At 43.9% G+C, this 23,356-nt stretch overlaps 1 protein-coding gene across 1 annotated transcript in view; it reads left to right on the plus strand.

The window, feature by feature from the left end:
- The window catches only part of LOC126298423 (metalloendopeptidase OMA1, mitochondrial-like), a 123,141-nt gene that overhangs the window by 67,642 nt on the left and 32,143 nt on the right, over nt 1-23,356 (plus strand). Inside the window, exons 5-6 of the mRNA XM_049989752.1 lie at nt 12,881-12,988; nt 22,665-22,865. Coding sequence (XP_049845709.1) covers nt 12,881-12,988; nt 22,665-22,865 — 309 coding nt within the window. The remainder of the gene's footprint in view (nt 1-12,880; nt 12,989-22,664; nt 22,866-23,356) is intronic.

Here is a 23,356-nt window from a genome sequence, read left to right on the forward strand (position 1 = left end):
TGTGAGAAAAAAATTACGACCTGTGCAAGAAAATGACCTAGATTACAAGCTAGCAGCACATCCCATTATGAGGAAATTGTCTGAGAGATAATTAGTAATAGAATAAGTGGTTGGCTGCGATCTGAAGCAACTGTGCTGTTTAATGCTTTGACTGAGTCATTACTGTGGGCTAACGCTCGCACGTGACAAAAGAGTGATATAATGTATGTTTATTTTATTATTGTCTAATTAAACATAGCTTTAGCTTATATAGTGTAAGTTTTTTTTATTATTGTTGAATTAAACTAAGATTAAACTGTGAGTCTGCTCATACATGTTTACCTTGGTAAAATAAAGATGACTATTGTTTATATGTGTACAAAGTGTGACGCGTGCCTGCTCCTGTCACGAAAAACAATATGCTGAGTCGAGGGTTAATAAATTTAATCTATACTATTATTAACATTTATTTGTTTGTAATACAATAAAAACTTGTGTTTTTCACAAGAATCGTTTTCAGTAGCCTGAAGACAGGATAAGTTCATAAACTAATTACAGATAAATACTAATTACAGATAAATAATAATTGACAAAATTGTGACTGGTTGTACTGTTTCTCTCATTTGTGTTGGTGAATGATGGATGAAATTAGTTCTATAACTTAACCCCCTCCTTTTTATCCTCCCCCTCCCCCTCCCCCTCCCTGTTTCTTTATGTAGTGTTTTTAACAAACATCAGTCTTACAGTTTGTGATGTTCAGATTCCATATTAAAATTATATGCATCAAACAACAATTGTGTTGTGTGAATTTGTTTATTGTGCCTATAGATATGCTGGTGAATCACAAAATTTTGACACCAATTATTAAAGAAAAAGTTTATTGACACCAAAAAGTATAGTGCGTTAGGAAATGATTGATTTGCTACCCTACTTAGCAGGCAGTTATATTAGAAGAATAATGGTACAGAGTTAAAGTAATACAACTAAACTTTTTTTTCCTGTCGCGTATTCTGAGACAGATGTGAATTACATGTGTAGCCAGTTCCATACATTCAATTCATCTGAGGAAATTGGAGGAACTTTCCATGAGTTTAAATGTATAATTCAGCACATGGGAATATACAGTGAGCATGGAAATTTGGAATTGCCAAGATCAACTGTGTTTAATAATAGCTCCAGAAAGTTGCATTGAAAGCAGACCACAGGTTCCGAAAAATTTGGAATATTTAAAATATGAAAAAGGTAAATAAAATACAGAATATGCACATTCCTGTCTACATAGGTATAAATGAAAGTATCTGATGAAAAGGAAATATTCTATCATTTTACTTACTGTTCATGCAGACACTTAAATGGATGACAGGAAATTGTTCACTGAAAATATGAATCCTGTTTTTTCAATTTCTTTGATCAAAGGAAACCATTCTGCACTTCCCTCGTTTACCTGTCACAAAAATGCAAAGATGTGAAACTGTTGTGACTGAGTCCATCAGTTGACGCCTATTTTCACTGGGCCTGAGTCTTCTGTAATTGAAGATCATTATGAAACATTAAATAGAGGTTTAAGTAATACAGTTTTTGATACTAATATTTTATAACACACATTAAATTGATGAATGGCAAATTGAAGCTGACTGTATAAGCATGACTCTGGGACCTATAACCTTATGAGTCAGTTGATCATCCATTGCTGCCTAATATGGCAGTGAATCCTATAATGACACTCCATACTAGTCTATGGATGAGGAAAGCTCTTTTGTTCAGGTCACTAATTGACTTAACATTACCTCATATTCATAGATTGCAGGTCTTGTCGCTTTGCAAGTTTCAAAACTGATGATTAGAAAGAATCGAACGTATAATACAGATTATACACTGACTGATCAAAAGCCCACCCTTCACCTTTGTGACAGCTTTAACTTTATGGTATATTGATATTTTTGACTTCATGAACTGTCTGACTACAACTGAATGAAACACAATTTTCGTGCCATTCGCATTTTGCCTTTATTTTCTGCAAGGCATTGTCAGTGGCCTGGAATATGTACATATTTTTGCTATTTAGTGTACATTTTGGTCAATGAAACTGTAGGTTATAAACAGTTCTGGTGGTTACTTTTTGCTACTATGTAGTAATATTTTGAAATGTACTTACAGGTTACATGGACGTGTCCTTAAGGGACAAACTAGAGAATATAGTGATGTTGCAGGCTGCAGTCTTGTGCAAAGTGAACATTCTTACTCATCTCAAAGGTGTTCTGTTGGGTTCATGTCAGGACGCTGGGCAGGCCAATCCATTTCAAAAAAAGTTATTGTGTGCAAACCATTGTGTCACAGTTGCTGATTTATGATAGGGTGCATTATTATGATCGTAACGTCACCTCCTCCATATTTCTCTGTTGGCACTACACATGGTGGCTGTTGTGTTGGCAGAAGAGCCAACACCGTGTTACTAGTGGAGGCCAAAATGCACGCGTTTTAGTTCACGCAGGATGGTGTGAAGAGGGAAGGACTACACTGACGTGAGGTCTGCAACATGACAAGGAATTAGAATTCAGAAAGCGCACATAATTAGTTTGATACTTAACTTTAATCCATTAATGAAGAACGTCGCTGTTGACAGTACATGAGTCACAATATTATCTGTTCAGAAGATATAGTAACTGAATATGGCGCCTTGCTAGGTCGTAGCAAATGACGTAGCTGAAGGCTATGCTAAACTGTCATCTCTGCAAATGAGAGCGTCTGTATACAGTGAACCATCACTAGCAAAGTCGGCTGTACAACTGGGGCGAGTGCTAGGGATTCTCTCTAGACTAGACCTGCCGTGTGGCAGCACTCAGTCTGCAATCACTGATAGAGGTGACACGCGGGTCTGACGTATACTAATGGACCGCGGCCGATTTAAAGGCTACCACCTAGCAAGTGTGGTGTCTGGCGGTGACACCACTGTGGCAGTAACATTCTTCAGGCATTTGCCGAAACCAAACCATTCCATTGAATTGCCACAGGTTACAGCATGATTCATCATTCCAAATCACTTATTTCCAGTCATCCACTGTCCAGTGATGTTGCTCTTTACACCACTCAAGCATTGCTTAGCACTGACTACAGAAGTCTGTGCCTTGTAAGGAGCTCCTCAACCATTGCATCCCATTCTTTTTAGCTCTCTACACAAGGACATTGTGTAAGCTGGATTGTGGTAGCATGTCAGAGCTCTCAAGTGATTTCTTCTGCTGGTTTTGTGATATTTTCTACAACCATCCGCCACAATGCTCATTGGACCCTGCCTCTCAGTATGTGAGGTTTTCTTGGTGGTTGTTCTTTTGCACTTCCATTTCATAATCACACCACCGACAGTCAATTTGGGCAGATTTAAATGGGCTGAAATATCCCTGGTGGATTTGTTACTCAGTTGACATCCAATGACTAGTCCATGTTCGAAGTCACTGAGTGACCCATTCTGTTGTTACTGTTTCTCTACTGACAACACTGTACTCCTCACCTCGTTTTGTAGTGGCAGATGTACCTCTCATGACCTGTAGTGCTTATTTCTTCAGTACGTATGTGTGTTAACTAACCTGGTCAATGACAGTAGTTCCTCATTAACACAGTATTCTTGACCCACTTCCCTGAAAATTGTTAGATTTGTAACCAGGTTGTTCAATAACTAACACAATACACTTGGATTAAACTTTAATTATTTGAACATGTATTGCTTCCTGAACAGATTACTATAATCAGCTTTTGTATTAGCTGTGTATATTGTTTACATAACTAAGGCTAGTAATCACCATTGATGAACATACACAGACCAAAAAAAAAAGTTTTGCTTCACCCAGGTCACGAGAACTCCTGAGCATAGATGTTGACTATGGGTATTGTATCACAGACACAGTCCCTTTGACTGTTCAGAGATGTCACAACCCTCCCCCCTCCCCCCTTCCCCCCCAGCCCCCTCCCCCCCTCCTCCCCTCCCCCCAGCCGCCTCCCCCCTCCCCCCAGCCCCCTCCCCCCCCTCCCCCCCCCCCCCCCTGTGGGTTCGGGGGTAAGAATAGGCCTGTGGTATTCCTGCCTGTCGTAAGAGGCGACTAAAAGGAGTCTCATCTGTTTCGGCCTTTAATGTGATGGTCCCCCATGGGGTTTGACCACTACCTTTCTAAATTTTCCGTTGGTGCGTACCATTTGGGGAAGGACGCCTTATGTGGTGCATCTTAAATCCATCTTGCCCTAAGATCTGGCACACCTGATATTTTCATGGAGTTGGACTTACATCGAGCTTCCGGCCACATCCGCTACAGTGTGTTCCAGATAGCATATATTCCCTCCATTGTGCACTTCCATCTTTGCCCTCGTGATGTACATGGATATTTCGACACCCGACTTCCAGCATGGTAGCCAGTCCGTTGTGGTGGGGTCGTCATGTACCCTCTTGGTGGTAGCCCTCTGACTATACAGGGATCGCACTGCTGATGATGCCTGAGCTGCTACCTCCCCATGTATGCCGAGGAGTAGATGCCTATCCCTTTGGGGCATCGGGACTCCCGGCAAAGGCCATCCTGCCAGGTGGTCTTTGCTGTGGCTGGGTGGCGCCTGTGGGGAGAGCCCCTGGTCGGAGTGGGTGGCATCAGGGCGATGACCCACAATGAAGCGTGGTACATCATCTCTCGCTGTATCTAATCGATCGAGGTCTAACCTTAACGGGAAGAAATTTGATCCGAGATCATTTCCCTCCCTGGTCACTCCATGGGAGGAACGTATGACTAAAGAAGGTGGTGCAGATTATTCACCCCGGTATCTAGTCTGTACCCAAGTCAATGGTGGATCTTTTATGTCAACCAAGCCCCAGTTTTTTGTGGAGCATATAGAGGACAATTTCGGGGAGGGTGGAGGGCTTGTCTGAAATGCGCTCTGGTTCAGTTCTAATCCAGTCAAAATCCTTTGCCCAGTCACGGAGGTTGGTCGGTTGGAATAAGTTAGGGGACGTTTCTGTCAGCATCACACCGCATAAGAGTCTCAACATGGTCCAGGGCATTATATTCCACAGGAATCTACTTCTGCAGTCCAACGATGAACTACGCGCCAACCTAGAACGACGAGGTGTTCACTTCGTCCGGCGCGTCCATCTGGGTCCGAAGGATAATCAGGTGGCCACCGGTGCCTTCATCTTGGCCTTTGAGGGTGACGTCTTACCCGAAAAGGTCAAGGTGATGGTTTACCGCTGTGATATGAAACCATATATCCCTCCTCCAATGCGGTGTTTTAAATGCTGGAAGTTCGGGCACATGTCATCCTGCTGCACTTCCGGCATCACATGTCGAGATTGTGCACGTCCTTCGCATCCCAATAATCCATGTGCTCCGCCTCCCATCTGTGTTAACTGCGGGGAACACCATTCCCCCTGCTCACCGGACTGTAGGATCTTCCAGAAAGACAGGAAGATAATGGAATATAAGGCCCTGGACCACCTGACCTACCTCGAGGCTCGGCGGAAATATGAGCGACTTCATCCTGTGGCAATAACGTCAACCTACCCCGCTGCTGCAACGGTGGTTCTCCCATCATCACGTATCAGCTCTAAGATCGGTCAGAATCCACCAGCCCCCTTGCTTGTGGGGGGCACTTCTGAACCTGTTGTTCCTACTCCATCTACTTCAGGAGCAACACCCCCCACCCCACCCCCCCATCCCCAAAATCGGGGACATTAGTTCCCCCTTCCCAGCCGGAGAAGAGTAAGACTTCTTTGGCTACTCTCGCAAGGAAGGGGTCCCTTGGGGACCTCCCCTCGCAAGTTCCGACCAGACACCCGCAAGCGGCTCAAACAGCCGCCAGTCCCTGCTCGTAGGGCCTCACGGTCATCGTCCGTCCCTGAGACTGACCCTGTGAATCCCTCCAAGCCTGAACCACCGAAGACACAACGAGAGAAACAGAAACAGAAACAGAAGAAAGTCCCCAAGAATACCGACATTATGGTGGCGCCCGTCCCACCGCTTCCTACAAGCTCTGCGTCTGAGGACGAGGTGGAGATTCTGGCGTCCGTTGTGGACCTCGATCTCCCCGGTCCCTCAGATGCCATGGAAAGCACTAGCACAGGTGTTAAATCGGGAGGCGGCAGGTGACCCAGCGGCGTAATCTGCCTTCCCAGTCCCGTCACGCCTTTCTCAGACATGGACAATACCATCCTCCAGTGGAACTGCAGCAGTTTCTTCCACTATCTAGCTGAGCTCCGCCAACTTATCAGCCTTCACCATTTCTTCTGCATTGCTCTTCAGGAAACTTGGTTTCCAGCAATGCGAATCCCCGCCCTCTGTGGCTATCTGGGTTATTATAAGAACCGGGCAGCTTATGAAAGGATGTCTGGTGGCATCTGCATCTACGTCCTTACCTCTCTTCACAGCAAGTCTGTCCCTCTGCAAACAGCTTTAGAGGCTGTCGCTGTTCGGGTGTGGACGCTACAGGCTGTTACTGTCTGCAGTCTTTACCTTCCACCGGATGGTGATGTCACGCAGCATGTCCTGTCTGTGCTGATAGCCCAATTGCCGCCACCTTTCTTGTTACTGGGCGACTTTAACGCCCATAACCCTCTGTGGGGTGGGTCAGTGGCAACTGGTCGAGGTGCCACCGTTGAGCATTTATTGGCGCAGCTCGATCTCTCTATTTTAAATGATGGTGCCTCCACACACTTCAGTGTGGCACATGGCACATACTCCGCCATTGACCTTTCGATCTGTAGCCCTCGCCTCTTACCGTCTGTCCAATGGAGAGTGCCTGACGACCTGTGTGGTAGTGACCATTTTCCAATCTTTCTATCACTGCCACGGCATCACTCTTCTGGACGCCCCAGCAGATGGGCTATGAATAAGGCTGACTGGGACTTGTTCTCCTCCATTGCCGCTAGTGAGCCTTTCTCTAATGACGACATTGATGCGGTGGTTCACTCAGTCACCACCAGCATTGTTACTGCCGCAGAATCTGCCATTCCCAGTTCTTCTGGGTCCCCTCGGTGGCGGACTGTGCCTTGGTGGTCGCCTGAGATCGCCGAGGCGATTAAAGATCTCCGGCCGGGGTGCTACAGCGTCACAAGCAACATCCCTGCATTGAATACCTCATCACCTTCAATCAGCTGCATGCGCGGGCCCGCTGCCTTATCTGCCAAAGCAAGCAGGAGTGCTGGGAGCGATATCTGTCCACCATTGGCCTCCATGTCTCTCCATCGCAGATCTGGGCCAAGATCCGACACCTCTATGGCTATCAGACCCCTGTCAGCATCCCTGCGCTCTCACTGAATGGAGCAGTTTGTACAGACTCAGACGAAATTGCCAACAGCTTGGCAGAGCACTTTGCTCTTAATTCCGCTTCTTCCAATTACCCACTGGCCTTCCGCTCCATTAAAGAGAGGATGGAACGTCGGAGCCTTTCGTTTCGCACCCACCATTCTGAATCCTACAATGCTCCATTCAGTGAGTGGGAATTTCACAGTGCCCTTGCCACTTGCCCTGATACCTCTCCTGGGCCAGATCGCATTCACTGTCAGATGCTGAAACACCTTTCAGTGGACTGCAAGCGACGCCTCCTTGACCTTTACAACAGTCTCTGGGTCGAGGGTGAGTTTCCGTTGCAATGGCGGGAGAGTATTGTCATCCCCATTTTGAAACCGGGCAAGAGCCCTTTGGAGGTGGACAGCTACCGCCCCATTAGCCTCACCAATGTTCTTTGCAAGCTTCTCGTATGGATGGTGAGCCGGCGCTTGAATTGGGTTCTGGAGTCTCGGGGCCTTCTGGCTCCGTCTCAGGGTTTGTTCTGTAAAGGCCACTCCGCCACCGACAATCTGGTGAGTCTGGAGTCGGCCATCCATACTGCCTTTGCCCACCGTCAGCACCTGGTCGCTGTCTTTTTCGACATGTGGAAGGCGTACGATACGACATGGCATCATCACATACTTTCTACACTTCATGGATGGGGTCTTCGGGGCCCTCTGCCGATCTTTATCTGAAATTTCCTGTCGTATCGTACCTTCCGCGTGCAAGTTGCAGCCTCTCAGAGTTCCTCCCGAGTCCAGCAGAACGGGGTACTACAGTGATCTGTCCTCAGTGTCTGTCTGTTTTTAATCGCAAGAAACGGGCTCGCTGCAGCGGTGAGAAATTCTGTCTCCGCTTCCCTGTATGCTGACGACTTCTGCCTTTACTACAGCTCTACTGGTATTGCAGCTGTTGAATGTCAGCTACAGGGCACTATCCGCAAGGCTTAGTCTTGGGCTGTAGCGCATGGTTTTCAGTTTTTGGCAGCCAAGACCTGCGTTATGAATTTCTGCCAGCGACACACTGTCCACCCGGAGCCCTGGCTTTATCTTGACGGCGAGCTTCTTACAGTGGTGGCGTCACATAGGTTTTTGGGGGTGGTTTTTGATGCCCGGTTAACTTGGCTGTCTCATTTTTGGCAGCTTAAACAGGCGTGTTGGCGGCATCTAAATGCTCTGCGATGCCTGAGCCACACCAGGTGGGGCGCCGACTGGTCTACTCTCCTACGGCTTTACCAGGCGTTAATCCAGTCCCGTCTGGACTATGGGAGTCTGGCTTATGGCTCAGCATCCCCATCTGCGTTGCGGGTGCTGGACCCAGTACTACACAGCGGGATACGACTTGCCACTGGTGCCTTCCGGAGCAGCCCTGTGGACAGCATACTTGTGGAGGCAGGTGTCCCTCCACTGTAGTTAGGACGCCAACAATTACTGGCCGCTTATGCTGCCCATGTTTTTAGCTTGCCTGGGCATCCAAATTATTGTGTCCTGTTCCCACAGTCAGTCGTCCATCTGCCAGAACGTAGGCCCCGGTCGGGTTGTCCGATCGCTGTATGTGTCAAAGAGCTTCTCTCTGTTCTTGGGTTTTTCCCTGTTCCACCTCCTTTCCGGGCCCCTCTGCATACACCCCCGTGGTGTGTGCCTCGCCCTTGCCTTCGGCTCGACTTGGCACAGGGCCCGAAGGACTCAGTCCCTCCGGAGGCCTTCCGCTGCTGCTTTTATTCCATCCTGGCCACGTATCAGGGCTCTGGCATTGTTTGCACTGACGGCTCGATGGTTGCTGGTCGTGTCGGTTATGCACTAACTCTAGGGACCATTCCGAACAACGTTCATTGCTGGCTGGCTGCAGCGTTTACACTGCTGAGCTGGTGGCCATCTTACGTACTGTAGAGTATATCCGCTCCTGCTCAGGTGAATCCTTTGTGCTCTGTAGCGATTCCCTGAGCGGTTTACGAGCTCTCGACCAGTGTTTCCCTCGTTCTCATCTGGTGATGGCTATCCAGGAGTCCCTGCGTACTCTTGCCCGTTACGGCCGCTCTGTGGTCTTTGTGTGGACCCCAGGCCATGTTGGGATACCCAGCCATGAGAATGTTGACCACCTGCCAAAAGAGGCCACCAGTTAACCATCTCTGGAGATTGGCATCCCAGAGACTGATTTGTGGGCAGTCTTACCCCGCAAAGTTCTATAGCTGTGGGACACTGACTGGTGCAATTTGCCCACGCCCAACAAACTCCGTCCCATCAAGGTGATGACGACTGTGTGGCGGTCGTCCATGCGGGTCTCCCACCAGGAGTCTGTTGTCCTCTGCCAGCTGTGCATTGGGCACACTCGGCTGACGCACGGCCACTTATTGCGCCGTGAGGACCCACCTCTATGTCGCTGCGACTGTTTTATCTGTGGTCCACATTTTACTGGAGTGTCCGCTTTTAGCTGTGCTCAGGCAGTCGTTCGCACTGCCTGACACGCTCTCTGCTCTTTTAACAGATGACCCTGCTAAGGCTGTCTTAGTTTTGCGTTTTATTCGGGCAGGTTTTTTTTATCATTTAATCTGAATTTTTCTATTTTATTTTATTGTTTTGTGTTGATTCTGGCCTTTGGCCTACAGTTTTTTAAATTGAGTTTTTAATGTGTTCTCGGTGGTTGGCTTTTCCTTTTTTTCTCTATGGTCGGCCAACCACTGTCACACCCTGTGTGATTTAAATTTGTTTTGTCTGATCTCTGTCAGAGTATTTCTTGTCCTGTGTCATCTGACATCTTTCCTGCTGTTCGTTTTTATTCTCTTTAGTTGGTTTTAATTTTTTTTGGAAAAAGGGACCTATGACTGTCGCAGTCTGGTCCCTTTAATCCCACAAACCAAACCAAGATGTCACAAAACCCGCCGAATAATGTAAACAACCGTGCACGAGAGGCACCTATTAGACGGAGGGGGTCCGACAACTGATCAGCTCCTGTCATTCCACCAGGAAGGAGGTACACAGCTCATGTTAGCTATAGTTAAACCATGCCTAGACAGTCAATAACGTAGTTCAGTCATGTCCGCATTGTTTCTTTGTCCCAGGAAGGGCTGTCAACAAGGGAAGTGTCCAGGCGTCTTGCAGTGAGCCAAAGCAATGTCTTTCAGACATGGAGGAGATACAGAGAGACAGGAACTGTCAATGATACGCCTTGCTCAGGCTGCCCAAGGGCTACTACTACAGTGGATGACTGCTGCCTATGGACTATGGTTCAGAGGAACCCTGACAACAACGCCACCATCTTGAATAATGCTTATCGTGCAGCCACAGGATGTCGTATTACGACTCAAACTGTGAGCAATAGGCTGCATAATGTGCAACTTCACAACCGCCATCCATGATGAGGTCCATCTTTGCAACCACATCATGCAGTGCGGTACAGATGGGTCCAACAACATGCTGAATGAGCAAGGTGGAGGTTCCCTGATGTTTTGGGGTGGCATTATGTGGGGCTGACGTATGCCGCTGGTGGTCATGGAAGGCGCCGTAACGGCTCTATGATACATGAATGCCATCCTTCGACCAATAGTGCAACCATATTGGCACTATATTGGCAAAGCATTCGTTTTTATGGACGACAATTCACACCACCATCGTGCACATCTTGTAAATGACTTCCTTCAGGATAACGATATCATTCAACTAGAGTGGCCATCATGATCTCCAGACATGAACCCTATTGAACATGCCTGGGATAGATTGAAAAGGACTGATATGGATGATGTGACCCACCAACCACTCTGAGGGATCTACACTGAATTACCATTGAGGAGTAGGACAATCTGGACCAACAGTACCTTCATGAACTTGTGGATAGTATGCCACGGTGAATACAGGCATGCACCAGTGCAAGAGGATGTGCTACTGGTGCATACAGCAATCTGGGACACGACCTCTGAAGGTCTCTCTGTTTGGTGGTACAACATGCAATGTGTGGTTTTCATGAGCAATAAAAAGGGTGGAAATGATGTTTATGTTGATCTCTATTCCAGTTTTCTGTACAGTTTCCTTAACTCTCAGAACTGAGGTGATGCAAAACTTTTTTTGATATGTGTAGATGTGGGAATATACTTAAATATCAGTCTGTAACCTCCTCAGCTCTCATGTTTTTACAAACACTGGCACTCCACCAATCATAATTTAAAAGAAAACTGACAGTCATTGACAGTTCTCAGACTGAGTCACAAACATTTAACACAACAATAATATCAACATCAATATTAAATGCAGACTGGTCTACACTGTTCATATGTGTATGTAACTTCATGAAGGTGAACAAAGAAAACTAGTTGCAGCACAAATCAATTATGTATGTGGAGATGTTAACTTTAACATTTAGATCTTTTCATATTGGTGACTAAATGAAGACTCTGATACAGACGTGTTACTGGATTGGTTACTAGGTGCAGACTGTCTGAAACAATGTATAGTAGTACTATTTCCAAATATTTTAAGAACAAATCATATTTAGCACTTACATTTTGCTTTATAATGAGATATAAAGGTCATAATTAGGCACTATGGAACCACAATGAATCAAGTTACAGTTTGGTTTTAACTTTGCTAGATAACTATAAAATTAACGTAGTTAGATGGATATTTTGTTAATACCATGTATACCTTTGCAGGAATGTACCAAGCTTCATGTAAATTTCACACATTTGCAAATTTCCCGATTTCCTTAATTTCTCAATTAGTACATTATTCTGATAACCAAATGTATTTTCTAGGTCAGAAAAATTGGAGGAACTAAATTATGGCTTTAGTTCTTGGAATTAAACATGATTAAAGGCAGAAATCACAAAAGTATTTTTTGGAACATAGAAACTTTAGGTAGAGATACCTTTTTTAATTAATGACTTTGCAGAAAAAGTAAAACATTTACTCAAAAAAAGGAAATTAGGACTTTTAAATGATCTATATCATTTTAAAAACAAAGACTTATTTGTTCAATACCTTTTTGTGAGTACATGATGCCTAAACATAATTAATTACAGATTTGTCTTAAAAGAAATTTGCTGATAAACTATGGATACCATTAGACTCAGCTCAGTTAAACTGGTGAATAATAAATGTTAATGAAATATTACCTGTGTAATAAGTTTGATATTTTAAGCATATGTAGTTCATTGCTTCTGTAACATTTCTATAGCGTAATTACAAACCATTTCATTGGATGCAGTCTTACTGGGAGTCAATTGTAGTAGAATGTGCCCAACTCATCATCCAGAGTATCTTAATTTATTTTTGATCAATGGAGGCGAGGCACACTTTTTGTTCTAGCATAGACATGTGGTTTAAGAATCAGCTGCATTATTGGACTACATTTTTTTTGGGAGGGGGGGGGGGGGGGGGGGGCAGGTTAATGCTAGGAAAAGTAATTCTCCACTGTGTGTCCATGGTATAAAAGTGATAGACACTTACATGTCCTCCGATATATGCAAAGAAAGAATCCACAGCAGCTCTGTAATATTTTATTAATTTTGATTTGGTGGTCATTTTTATTTTTACAGAATGTTGCCTTATGTGTCTGTAGGAGTAAACTGTACATATACTGGCTTTTTACCTACATATTTCTTTCACTTTCAGAATGGCACAATATTTATATTTACGGGAATGCTGACAGTGTGCAATAGCATAGACCAGCTGGGGATTATTATATCTCACGAAGTAGCACATGTACTTCTGTCACATATGGTAAGTTTTTATGCCTTCAAAAGAAATCCTCATCTGTGAAGTTCCGTGCCAAAATATGTAGTATATGATCATAAACCCCAATACATTTGAGTTTCTTGCTCCTATATCCTTAATTAGCCATCTGTCTGCAATTATCAAAGTTCCTATAGTAAATTAAAGTTCATATACATAATGATTCAAGATAAATTACCAGATTGCAGTATTTGGGTTTCCTATACCAGGGTACTGATTATATTGTTTTTTCTGTTTTAGGTAATCCTACAGGTACTCTTTAATTTTTATATACTCTCTAGATTAACTTTGCAGTTTACAAAGTGTTTGTGCAAAGTAATGTTGGTCCAGTCTGCTGGGTAAGATCAGAGAGACTCTTAACTTTAAAGTACTGCCTTGCCCAATCCACTCGAACCTTTGCTGGTATTGTGATGCTGTTTCTGGATAGTGTGTATGTCATGTGATGGACTCAGCATTTGAACAACACAGTATGACAGTTATGTGCTAATTTAAGTCATTTAAGGTGGATCTTGACTAGAAAAAGTGATCTCATGAGTTCTGACCGTCAAATGAGTATGAAAATGATAGCAGAAACACTCAGTTTTTCAATAGATTAAGAAAAAGGCTCACCTAAATGGGAAGGGAGATTGTCAAAACCTGCAGTTACACCACGATAGTGCTCCCATCCGTACTTCTCTGCATTTTTTGGTAGTTTCTGGCCAACGTGCGGTCCCGACCTGGCTGTGACAGAATTTTTTATGTTCCGGAGCACCAAGACCAACCTCAAAGTAGTCAGTGCTGTGACCACTGTAGCAATGCAGACTTCTATGGTAAGAACTCTAAGTGAGAGCCTTTCCATTGCCTTCCAGGCTATTCACAGTGCATGGCATATTCACTGGAAAAAATCTGTAGATGCCAGAGGGGACTACTTGAAAGATTTGAAATGTTTGCAACAATATCTTCGCTAACATGCTTTTTACATATATAATTGAATTACTTTCTGGGTTTGCCTTGTAATCTTGAGGATTTCTACTAGATATTTGAATTCAGATTTTTCAGCTTCTTTGCATAACTGAGTTGCTAAAGGTTGACTAGGTATAATGGACACCCTTCTGCAAATTGTGTATTTACATGTTAGATTTGGAATCCAGTTTTGAGTGCAATTTCATGTAGGTTTTAAGAGTGGGTTGCTTGTTGCCTATGGTTGGCCAAGATACCTGGATAATTTGCAGAGTGAAGGAATTTTCATTAGCAGTATTTGCCCAGTACAGGAAGAGTCATAGTGTGTAATTTTTTCATCTGAGCAACAGATGTTGGATTAAAGTGCTGGGGTAGATGAACAGTGTGTCTGCAATGTTACGTGGAGTAATAGCATAACATAATTTATCAGAGATATTTATACTATAGATCTCAATCACTTTTACTAAAGATCCTCTCTCTTCTGATTTTAACAAGTATACCAGTGTGACATTGTGAAACTTTGGCTTCATGGAACTGTCTGTACTCATTGTTATTATATTTAGCATAATACTTGCCAAAATTTCAGGTTTTTCACTGCTTAAGACTGTTATGATGGCAAGGATTCTGCATTGGTAACTGTGGTTAGGCCTATGGCTGCTTGTGGTATTTACCCCTCTTTGTGACAATATATTTGAGCAAGCTGCATAGTCAGGGTCTTGTAATTAATTCAATATCACAATCCAGTAACCCCCCAGGGGGTCCACAGCTCCCTTGTGGATATGTGCGTGGCAAGCACAGCCCCCGAGTTAGTGCAGTTCTCATTCCTTTCCGGACTGCCCTACCCCCATTCCCCATCCCTCCTCGTCCCCAATCCTCCCCCCCCCCCCCTTACCTCTCTTTCACACTCCTTCTTCTTGGGAGTAATGTATCAAGCCTTTGTACGGAGACGGACGTTTGAAAACTCCAGGATCCTGTTTCTTTTGTTTTTTTCCTTCCTTGCGCTTTTTTCCTTTATTGGTCTTTCCCTACGTTCACTCTTCTCTTTGCTTTCATGCCCTTACTTCTATCTCTGCCTTATTCTCCTTGCCCTATTCTCCTTGTCTTCTTTTTCGTGTCTTATTCTCCGCTTTGGCGTTTGAGATTCTTTCTTCTATCCCTCTCTCTCTTTCCTCTCTTCTTTCCTCCCTGTGCATGTCTGTGTAGCCGGTGATGGGGTAACGCATAATTCCCCGCCCTGGGTAGACAAGTAAGGCACGCACGTACCCCCTGGTAAAGGCCAGGCCCAGGGAGGGGTGATTGCCTGAGCTGTTACCGTCCAAACGTGTCAATCGGTCCCTCCGTTCTTTTGTCGGGAGCTGTGACCTGAGGTGTGGACAATCACCTAAGGCGGGAGTGCCATCTGAGAGGGCCCCCACAAGGAAGGAGCACCCCATCGGAGACGTTGGCAATTATGGGGGATTCATCCAGAATGGATTTCTCTTCTTCTTCTTCTTCTTCTTCTTCTTCTTCTTCTTCTTCTTCTTCCCTGTCTTCTGCCCAAAAAAGAAAGCTAGCTGCAACTCCTGTTCCAAAAATTCTACCACCAGCACCGAAGTTTCTTGTTGTCACAAGATCTGACGGTCACGATTTCTCAACAGTCAACCCTTTCGTCATTCAGAAGGGTGTAGATGCGATTGCAGGACCAGTGAAATCTTGTACTTGGTTGCGCAACGGTACCTTACTATTGGAGATAGAGAGCGCCTTCCAGGCCCAAAAATTACTTCGAGTCACTCTCTTACACACATTTCCTGTATGGGTGGAGACCCACCGCACCTTCAATTCGTCGCATGGTGTGGTGTATACCAGATCACTCGAAAGACTAACTGATCAGGGAGTGACGGCTGTCCATCGGGTCATGAAAAGGGTCAACAAGGACCTCATACCGACCCGAACCATATTCCTGACATTCGACAATGTACAATTGCCTTCACGAATTAAAGTGGGTTATGAGATCATTTCTCTTCAGCCGCATGTACCGAGCCCTACAAGGGGTTACCAATGTCAGCGGTCTTGTTCAAGTGCGGCTAAATGCGTTACCTACTGCAGGGACACCCATGAGGGAGACTGTCCACCTCCATCCCCTCGTTGCATTAATTGTATGGGTGACCATGCTGCCCCCTCTTGCGACTGCCCCATCTACAAAGATGAGAAAAGTATACAGGAAATTTGAGTGAAAGAGAAGGTGTCGACCTCGGCTGCTCGCAAGTTATTCAATAGCAGAAAGCCCACTGTGCTTCCGGCAGGTCAATACAGTACTGTTCTCACCTCTCCTCGGCCTACACAGGTATGCGATCGAACATTTAGCGATTCGGTCACCAGATCGGCCAGTGCTAAGTTCGCCCGATCAACGTCTCCTCTTCCTCCCACCAACCCTAAGGCTCAAACATCGTCATCTGCTACTGCTAAGACGAGGACCTCTAAATCAGATGCTCGGACCTTCAAAAAAGAACCGACACATGAAGATTTCTTGTGTACACAAACTTCACGGCCATCAACTGTTCTTTCGACAAAACGTAATTCTTCAAAGAAGGCTCATAGAAAAAAGAGTTCTCCATCTCCGCAGAGGCACGTTTCTTCTCCTGCACCACCCAGCAGTTGTCGTCCCTGGCCATCTTCAGTTTCGCCAGGTCACACTGCTGGTAGCCGCTCATCTGGCATTTCACCAGCAGAGGAAGCTGCCCCCCCCCCCCCCCCCCCCCTGACCAACTCAGGAAGGTGGCAGACACAACTGTTGAGTTGATGGACCATGACTCACCACCTATTGATTGCAGCAGCAGTGCTCCCTCGAAGCCAGGCCCTCAGCAGCCATCAAGGTGACTCTTTCTTGTTTCTTCTTTTTCTTTTCGTTTACCTAATGGCACTTCTTCAATGGAATAGTCGCGACATTCGGTCCAACCGAGAGGAACTAAAATTCCTCCTTTGAATGCTCTGCCCGCTTGTCGTATGTCTCCAAGAAACGAAGTTACACCATGTGATCGTATTGACCTGATACACTATACCTCCATGCATTTTGACCTACCCCCTGTGGCAGGTATCGCGGCTCACGGAGGGGTCATGTTGCTGGTTCGGGATGATTTCTACTATGATCCAATGACATTGCATACATATCTTCTGGCAGTTGCTATCCGAAATACTCTCCCCACTTCCACATTTTCCATTTGTACTGTTTACACTGCTTTTACTAGGACAGTCGTGATACAACTGATTGCTCAGCTTCCTACACCATTTTTGTTGATTGGAGACTTTAATGCCCACCATCCCCTTTGGGGCTCTCCAGCATCCTGCCCAAGAGGCTCCCTCTTGGCAGACCTTTTGAACAACCTCCATCTAGTCTGCTTAAATACCGGTGCACCTACCTTCCTTTCAGACACAATGCATACCTATTCCCACTTGGACCTCTCAATATCCACTATCCAACCTGCACGTCGGTTCGAGTGGTTTGCTCTGTCTGACACATACTCGAGCGACCTTTTTCCCTGCGTAATCCATCTCCTGCATCAAACCCCTTCTCCACATTCCACTAGCTGGAACATCTCCAAAGCCGACTGGGGGCTTTTCACCTCCCTGGCGACCTTCCATGATCAAACCTTCTCCAGCTGCGATAGTCAGATTGCATACCTCACGGACGTTATTCTCACTGCTGCTGAATATTCTATCCCTCGTACTTTCTCTTCTGCACGTCGAGTCCCAGTCCCCTGTTGGACTACAGCATGCAGCGACGCTATTCATGCTCAGCAACGTGCTTTACGCACCTTCCAACGCCACCCTAAGATGGTGAACTGTATCATTTACAAACGACTCTGTGTAGAATGTTGTCGTCGTTATCAAAGAAAGCAAAAAGGCTTGCTGGGTGGCTTTCACCAGCTCATTCAACAGTTTTACTCCTCCTTCGGTTGTCTGGGGTGGCCTGCGCCGGCTATCTAGCACCAAGGTCCACTCCCCGATTTCTGGCCTGAGTGTAGCGAATGAAGTCCTTGTGAATCCTGAGGATGTCTCAAATGCATTTGGCCGCTTTTTCGCAGAGGGCTTGAGCTCTGCCCAATACCACCCTGCCTTCCTCCCCTGAAAACAAGCAGAGGAGGCACGGCCACCTTCTTTCCAATCTTTGAATCGTGAAAGTTACAATGCCACCTTCACCGTGTGGGAACTCTAAAGTGCACTTGCCCGGTCCCGATCGTCTGCTCCGGGGCCCGATGGTATCCATATTCAGATGCTGAAGAACCTTTCTCCTTCACACCTATAATCGCATCTGTACTGAATGTCGTGTTTCCACACGCTGGCGTGAAGCAATTGTTGTTCCCGTACCCAAACCAGGAAAGGACAAACAACTTTCTTTTCAGTTATCACCCCATCTCCCTTACCAGGTGCGTCTGCAAGGTGATGGAGCGCATGGTAAATTCTTGATTGGTTTGGCTCCTTGAATCTCGATGCCTCCTTACCAATGTCCTATGTGGCTTTCGTAGGCACCGCTCTCCTGTTGACCACCTAATTACCTTGTCGACCTACAGTATGAACAACTTTTTGCATAAGCGCCAGACGGTGGCTGTGTTCTTCGATTTGGAGAAGGCTTACGACACCTGTTGGAGGGTGGGCATTCTCCGCACCATGCAGACTTGGGTGCTTCGCGGTTGCATCCCTCTTTTCATTAATGCGTTTTTAATGGATCGAATGTTCAGGGTACGTGTGGGTTCTGTTTTGTCAGATGCCTTTCGCCAGGAGAATGGGGTGCCCCAGGGTTCCGTTTTGAGCATGGCCCTTTTTGCCATAGCTATCAATCCAATGACGTTTCAGGCTCCCTTTTTGTGGTTGACTTTATGATCTACTGCAGCGCTCAGAAGACATGTCTCTTGGAGTGATGTCTTCAACATTGTCTAGACCATCTATATTCTTGGAGTGTTGCTAACGGTTTCTGTTTTTCTGTGTTACAAACAGTTTCTTCCACCATCCTTACATCTCGGTCCCATTGCTCTGCCATTTGTGGAGACAACAAAATTTTTAGGTCTTACATTTGACAGGAAAATTTGCTGTTCTCCACATGTGTTGTACTTGGCTGCTCATTGTACGTGTTCCCTAAATGTCCCCCATGTTCTCAGCAGTACGTCATGGGGAGCAGAGCGAATGGTCCTCCTTCGCTTATATCGGTCCATTGTCCGATCAAAGCTGGATTATGGGAGCTTTGTCTACTCTTCTGCCCGGCCGTCCATCTTGGGCTGTCTAAACTCTATCCACCATCGGGGGTTACATCTGGCAACTGGAGCAGTCTACACCAGCCCTGTTGAAAGTCAGTATGCCAAAGCTGCCGCATTACCGCTAAACTACCGGCGCAATATGCTGCTTTGTTGGTACGCCTGCCGACTGATGTCATTGCCCGACCACTTGTCATATTTCTCCTTCTCTGATGACTCTCTTGACTGCCAATACGGGCTGTATGTCTCTGCCCTGTTACCTCCTGGAGTTTGCTTTCGTCACCTGCTTCAGCAACTTGATTTTACCCTCCCTATGACTTTTCGAGTGGGTGAGAACCCAACACCACCTTGACTTCAGGCTCAGGTTTGCGTTCACCTTGAACTCAGCTCACTCCCAAAGGAGAGGACCGTGGATTCGATATACCGCTCGAGGTTTGTCGAACTTCGTTCGAGGCTTTCTAATAATGCCTTTATTTACACAGATGGCTCCAAGACTGTTGCTGGTGTCGCATGTGCATTTGTCGTTGGGGATGATACCTTTTGCTCTCTATCAGACTGTTCAGTATATCCGCCGCCATGATCATTATTGCTATGCCATCTGCTCTGATTCTTTGAGCACCATTTAGAGTCTCCATGACCCATATTCGGACCACCCTCTCGTGCAACAAATTCAACGGTCCCTTCAGTCGCTAGCTGACACCGGCGCTCATGTCTTTTTGGATTCCTGGCCACATTGGTGTGCCTGGGAACTAAGCTGCTGATGTTGCGACCAAGGCTGCTGTCCTCCTGCCTCAGACAGCTTACTTTTGTGTTCCATCAACTGATGTTAGTGAGGTTCTTTGTCGGTGTGTTTCATCATTGTGGCATAAGGCTTGGTCCTCTCTCCATGAAAATAAGCTTAGGGCCATCAAACTGATCCCAGTGGCTTGGATGACCTACTCATGACCTTCCTGGCAAGAGGAGGTCATTTTGGCCACATTGCGGATTGGGCATTGCCGATTTAGCCACCGCTACCTGTTGTCCAGTGACCCTGCCCCACAGTGCCCTTGTGGTTATCCATTGACAGTGCACCATGTTTTATTGTCCTGTCCCCGTTTTATTCACTCTCGTGTTGTCCTGTGTCTGCCGTTTACCTTACAGGAACTTTCAGCTGATGAAGCTCGAGCAGCTGCTCGTGTCTTTTGTTTTATTACTTTGACTGACTTGTCCAAAAAGATCTAACTCTTTTATTTTGTTTATCTGCGTCTTCGTAAGTACTTTCTGGTGTTCCCCCTTGCGTTTTTTCTACACTATTAGTGCATTGTTACCAGAGGGACACACACAGAATAATTCCCTGTTTTATCTCTGCTAAATACTTTCTATTGGCCATTCCAGTCTCAGTGAACCTGCTGTATGAAAAATGCAAATTGCTTAAATGGAAATGACAATTCAGATTATTGACCAAATAATAATAATAATAATAATAATAATAATAATAATAACACGAGAGTGAATAAAACGGGGACAGGACAATAAATAATAATAATAATAATAATAACACGAGAGTGAATAAAACTGGGACAGGACAATAAATAATAATAATAATAATAATAATAATAATAATAATAATAATTATTATTATTATTATTATTATTATTATTATTATTATTATTTATTGTCCTGTCCCCGTTTTATTCACTCTCGTATTATTATTATTATTATTATTATTATTATTCAGCATCAACTAATCAAATATAATCCCTAGAAATAATACAGTTTCAGAACATCACACAGACTATTCTTCTGAATATGTCAGTTTATTAATAATAAATTAAGAATTTCTTTTTAGCAATAAATTTACATTTTAATAGATTTTAAATTTGTTAATACACAAATAACAGTGTTGGAAAAATATTAGTATGATTAGATTACTTGTGAATCACCTAAAACTATGATTTTTGACATACTTAAAAAGCGTATTTAATAAAGATAAAAATTCATTTAGGGAATGAAATGGATTTTCACTTAAAATCCTTTTTAATTGCTCTTTTAATTTGCTGGCAGGAAAATTGTGAGACTTCTTGGTAAGGTATTGTCTAGTGCCAGCCCAGCATATAGTTCATTTTTTTTCATGTAGTGCTGTTCAGTGGCTATTTACATGGTATCTTAATTTTGTGTTTTGTATTATGCTGGTGTTGGTCAGTGTTTAAGGTTGGATTAATTATGTTCATAAGAAAAGTTATGTTTAGTTTAACACACCTAATTTGGGAACAAGTTTTGACATGATTGTTTGGGTTTGGTACCACAAATAATTCTGATAGTTTCTTTTCTTCTTCTTCAGTGTTAATAATGTGCTGATGTTGGTTTGTGTTGTTTCACCCTATATTTCTACTGCTTAGTTTAAATTTTATGAGACTAATGAACCATAAGCTGCTTTTAGATAGTTTACAGCCTAAGGAATCTGTATGCATGTCCCACTTCAGGTTGTCTTGGATTGTGATTCCCAAGAATTTTGTCCATTTTTCCTTTTTTTACAGTGTCATATCCTATGGATAGTTTCATATCAAATTTTATTTGTTTCCTGGTGTTAAATGCCATTATTACAGTCCCTGGAGCACTTTCATATAGGTGCCTTCATTGAAATACTTGGCTGGTTCATTGGTAACACTGTTGCACAGCACCTCCAGGCTGTTACAGGATTTGTATTTGCACACAAGTGATATATCATCTGCATACAATATTTTTTTCTTAGAATTAGGAGAACAGTACTTTATATTGTTAACATAAATCAAGAAAAGAAGGGGTCCCAACATGGAACCTTGAGGCACTCCATATATGATATCTGTAATTTTGGATTTGAAGGACCCAATGTTTGTTTTAAGCATCAAAAATTGTTTCCTTCAAAAATTGTTTCCTTCAATATTGAGGACATTCATACCAGTTGTCAATCATGTGATCATTGCCACAGCATGTTTTGGAACAACTTTACCCCATTTTCAAGTGCTAAAAATGAGGAAACCTGATAAAACAATCCTCCTTGCCACAATGTATTTCGGGATGATATTATCCCATTTTAAAGTGCAAAAAATAAGGAAATCAAATAAAACAATCCTTAATATTGCTTGAATAACAGTTTTATGATGGCTTCACATCAATTAAATTGTTTCCCATTGCTAATATACTATTTTATTAACTCATAGCCAGTTCTTCCTCTAATTTACAGGTGCTTGTAAATGGGGCTACTTGTGTTATCTTTAGATTGTCTGAGAAACTACCTGATGCCATTACATCTTTTACTGTTATGGCCATGGTGTCAAATATGTTGTCCATCCACTTCTGTCAACTTGTCCTTATTTTCCACACTCTCTCTGTTAACAGTTTATTCAATACATTTCTTTAATAGTTTGGACATTCAGTGACTGAACTATAGGAAGCAAACATATAATGTATGTATTTCTGTAAAAGCCAGTCATGGAATTAATTACAATGTCCTAATGTGTATTTTTTTCTTTTGTTTCCAGGCAGAGCAGATGAGCAGATTGCATTTACATGAATTATTGATGATTGTGCCAATTATTATATTATGGGCATTGTTTCCTGATGGTGTTGCCATGTTTTCTCAATGGTTGTCCAATTTGTTTGTAAATACTCTTGTTCACTTACCGTTTAGTCGCAGTGTTGAGTCTGAAGCTGATGAAGTAGGTTTGCAGTTGGCTGCCAAGGTAATGTCTTAGACTGTATTAAGCATATGATATATTTGTAATGTTACATGCTCCTGTACATGGAAATTTCTCTATCCTTCATCTTTTGTGTATAAAAAGTATTGAACATAAACTACTGCTAGTAATTAGAAAATGACTGAAGTTACATTGAAGAAACTGCCTGACACATGATAAACATGTCATTTGTTATTGTGAATAAAAGTCAGTTTTTTTTTTATTATAAAGTTATGTTTGCTGCTGCCAGTCACAATTTTCCTTATTTATTTTTTGCAAGATGTGTTTCAGGAAATAATTCCTATTATTAAACAGAATTTTTGTGTACTGTGGTAATACTAGATATGATGATTACAATTTGTGAGCTGTTGCATTATTCTGGTGATTTCACTGTACATAAATTTCACTCTTGTCTTTTTTTTGTGAGATATTAAAAAATCAGAACATGACACACTAGTGTTTCCCATTCACCAGTGTTAAATAAGATGGTACTGCTG

The sequence above is a fragment of the Schistocerca gregaria genome, chromosome X (assembly GCF_023897955.1).
Source record: "Schistocerca gregaria isolate iqSchGreg1 chromosome X, iqSchGreg1.2, whole genome shotgun sequence".
Taxonomy (NCBI): domain Eukaryota; kingdom Metazoa; phylum Arthropoda; class Insecta; order Orthoptera; family Acrididae; genus Schistocerca; species Schistocerca gregaria.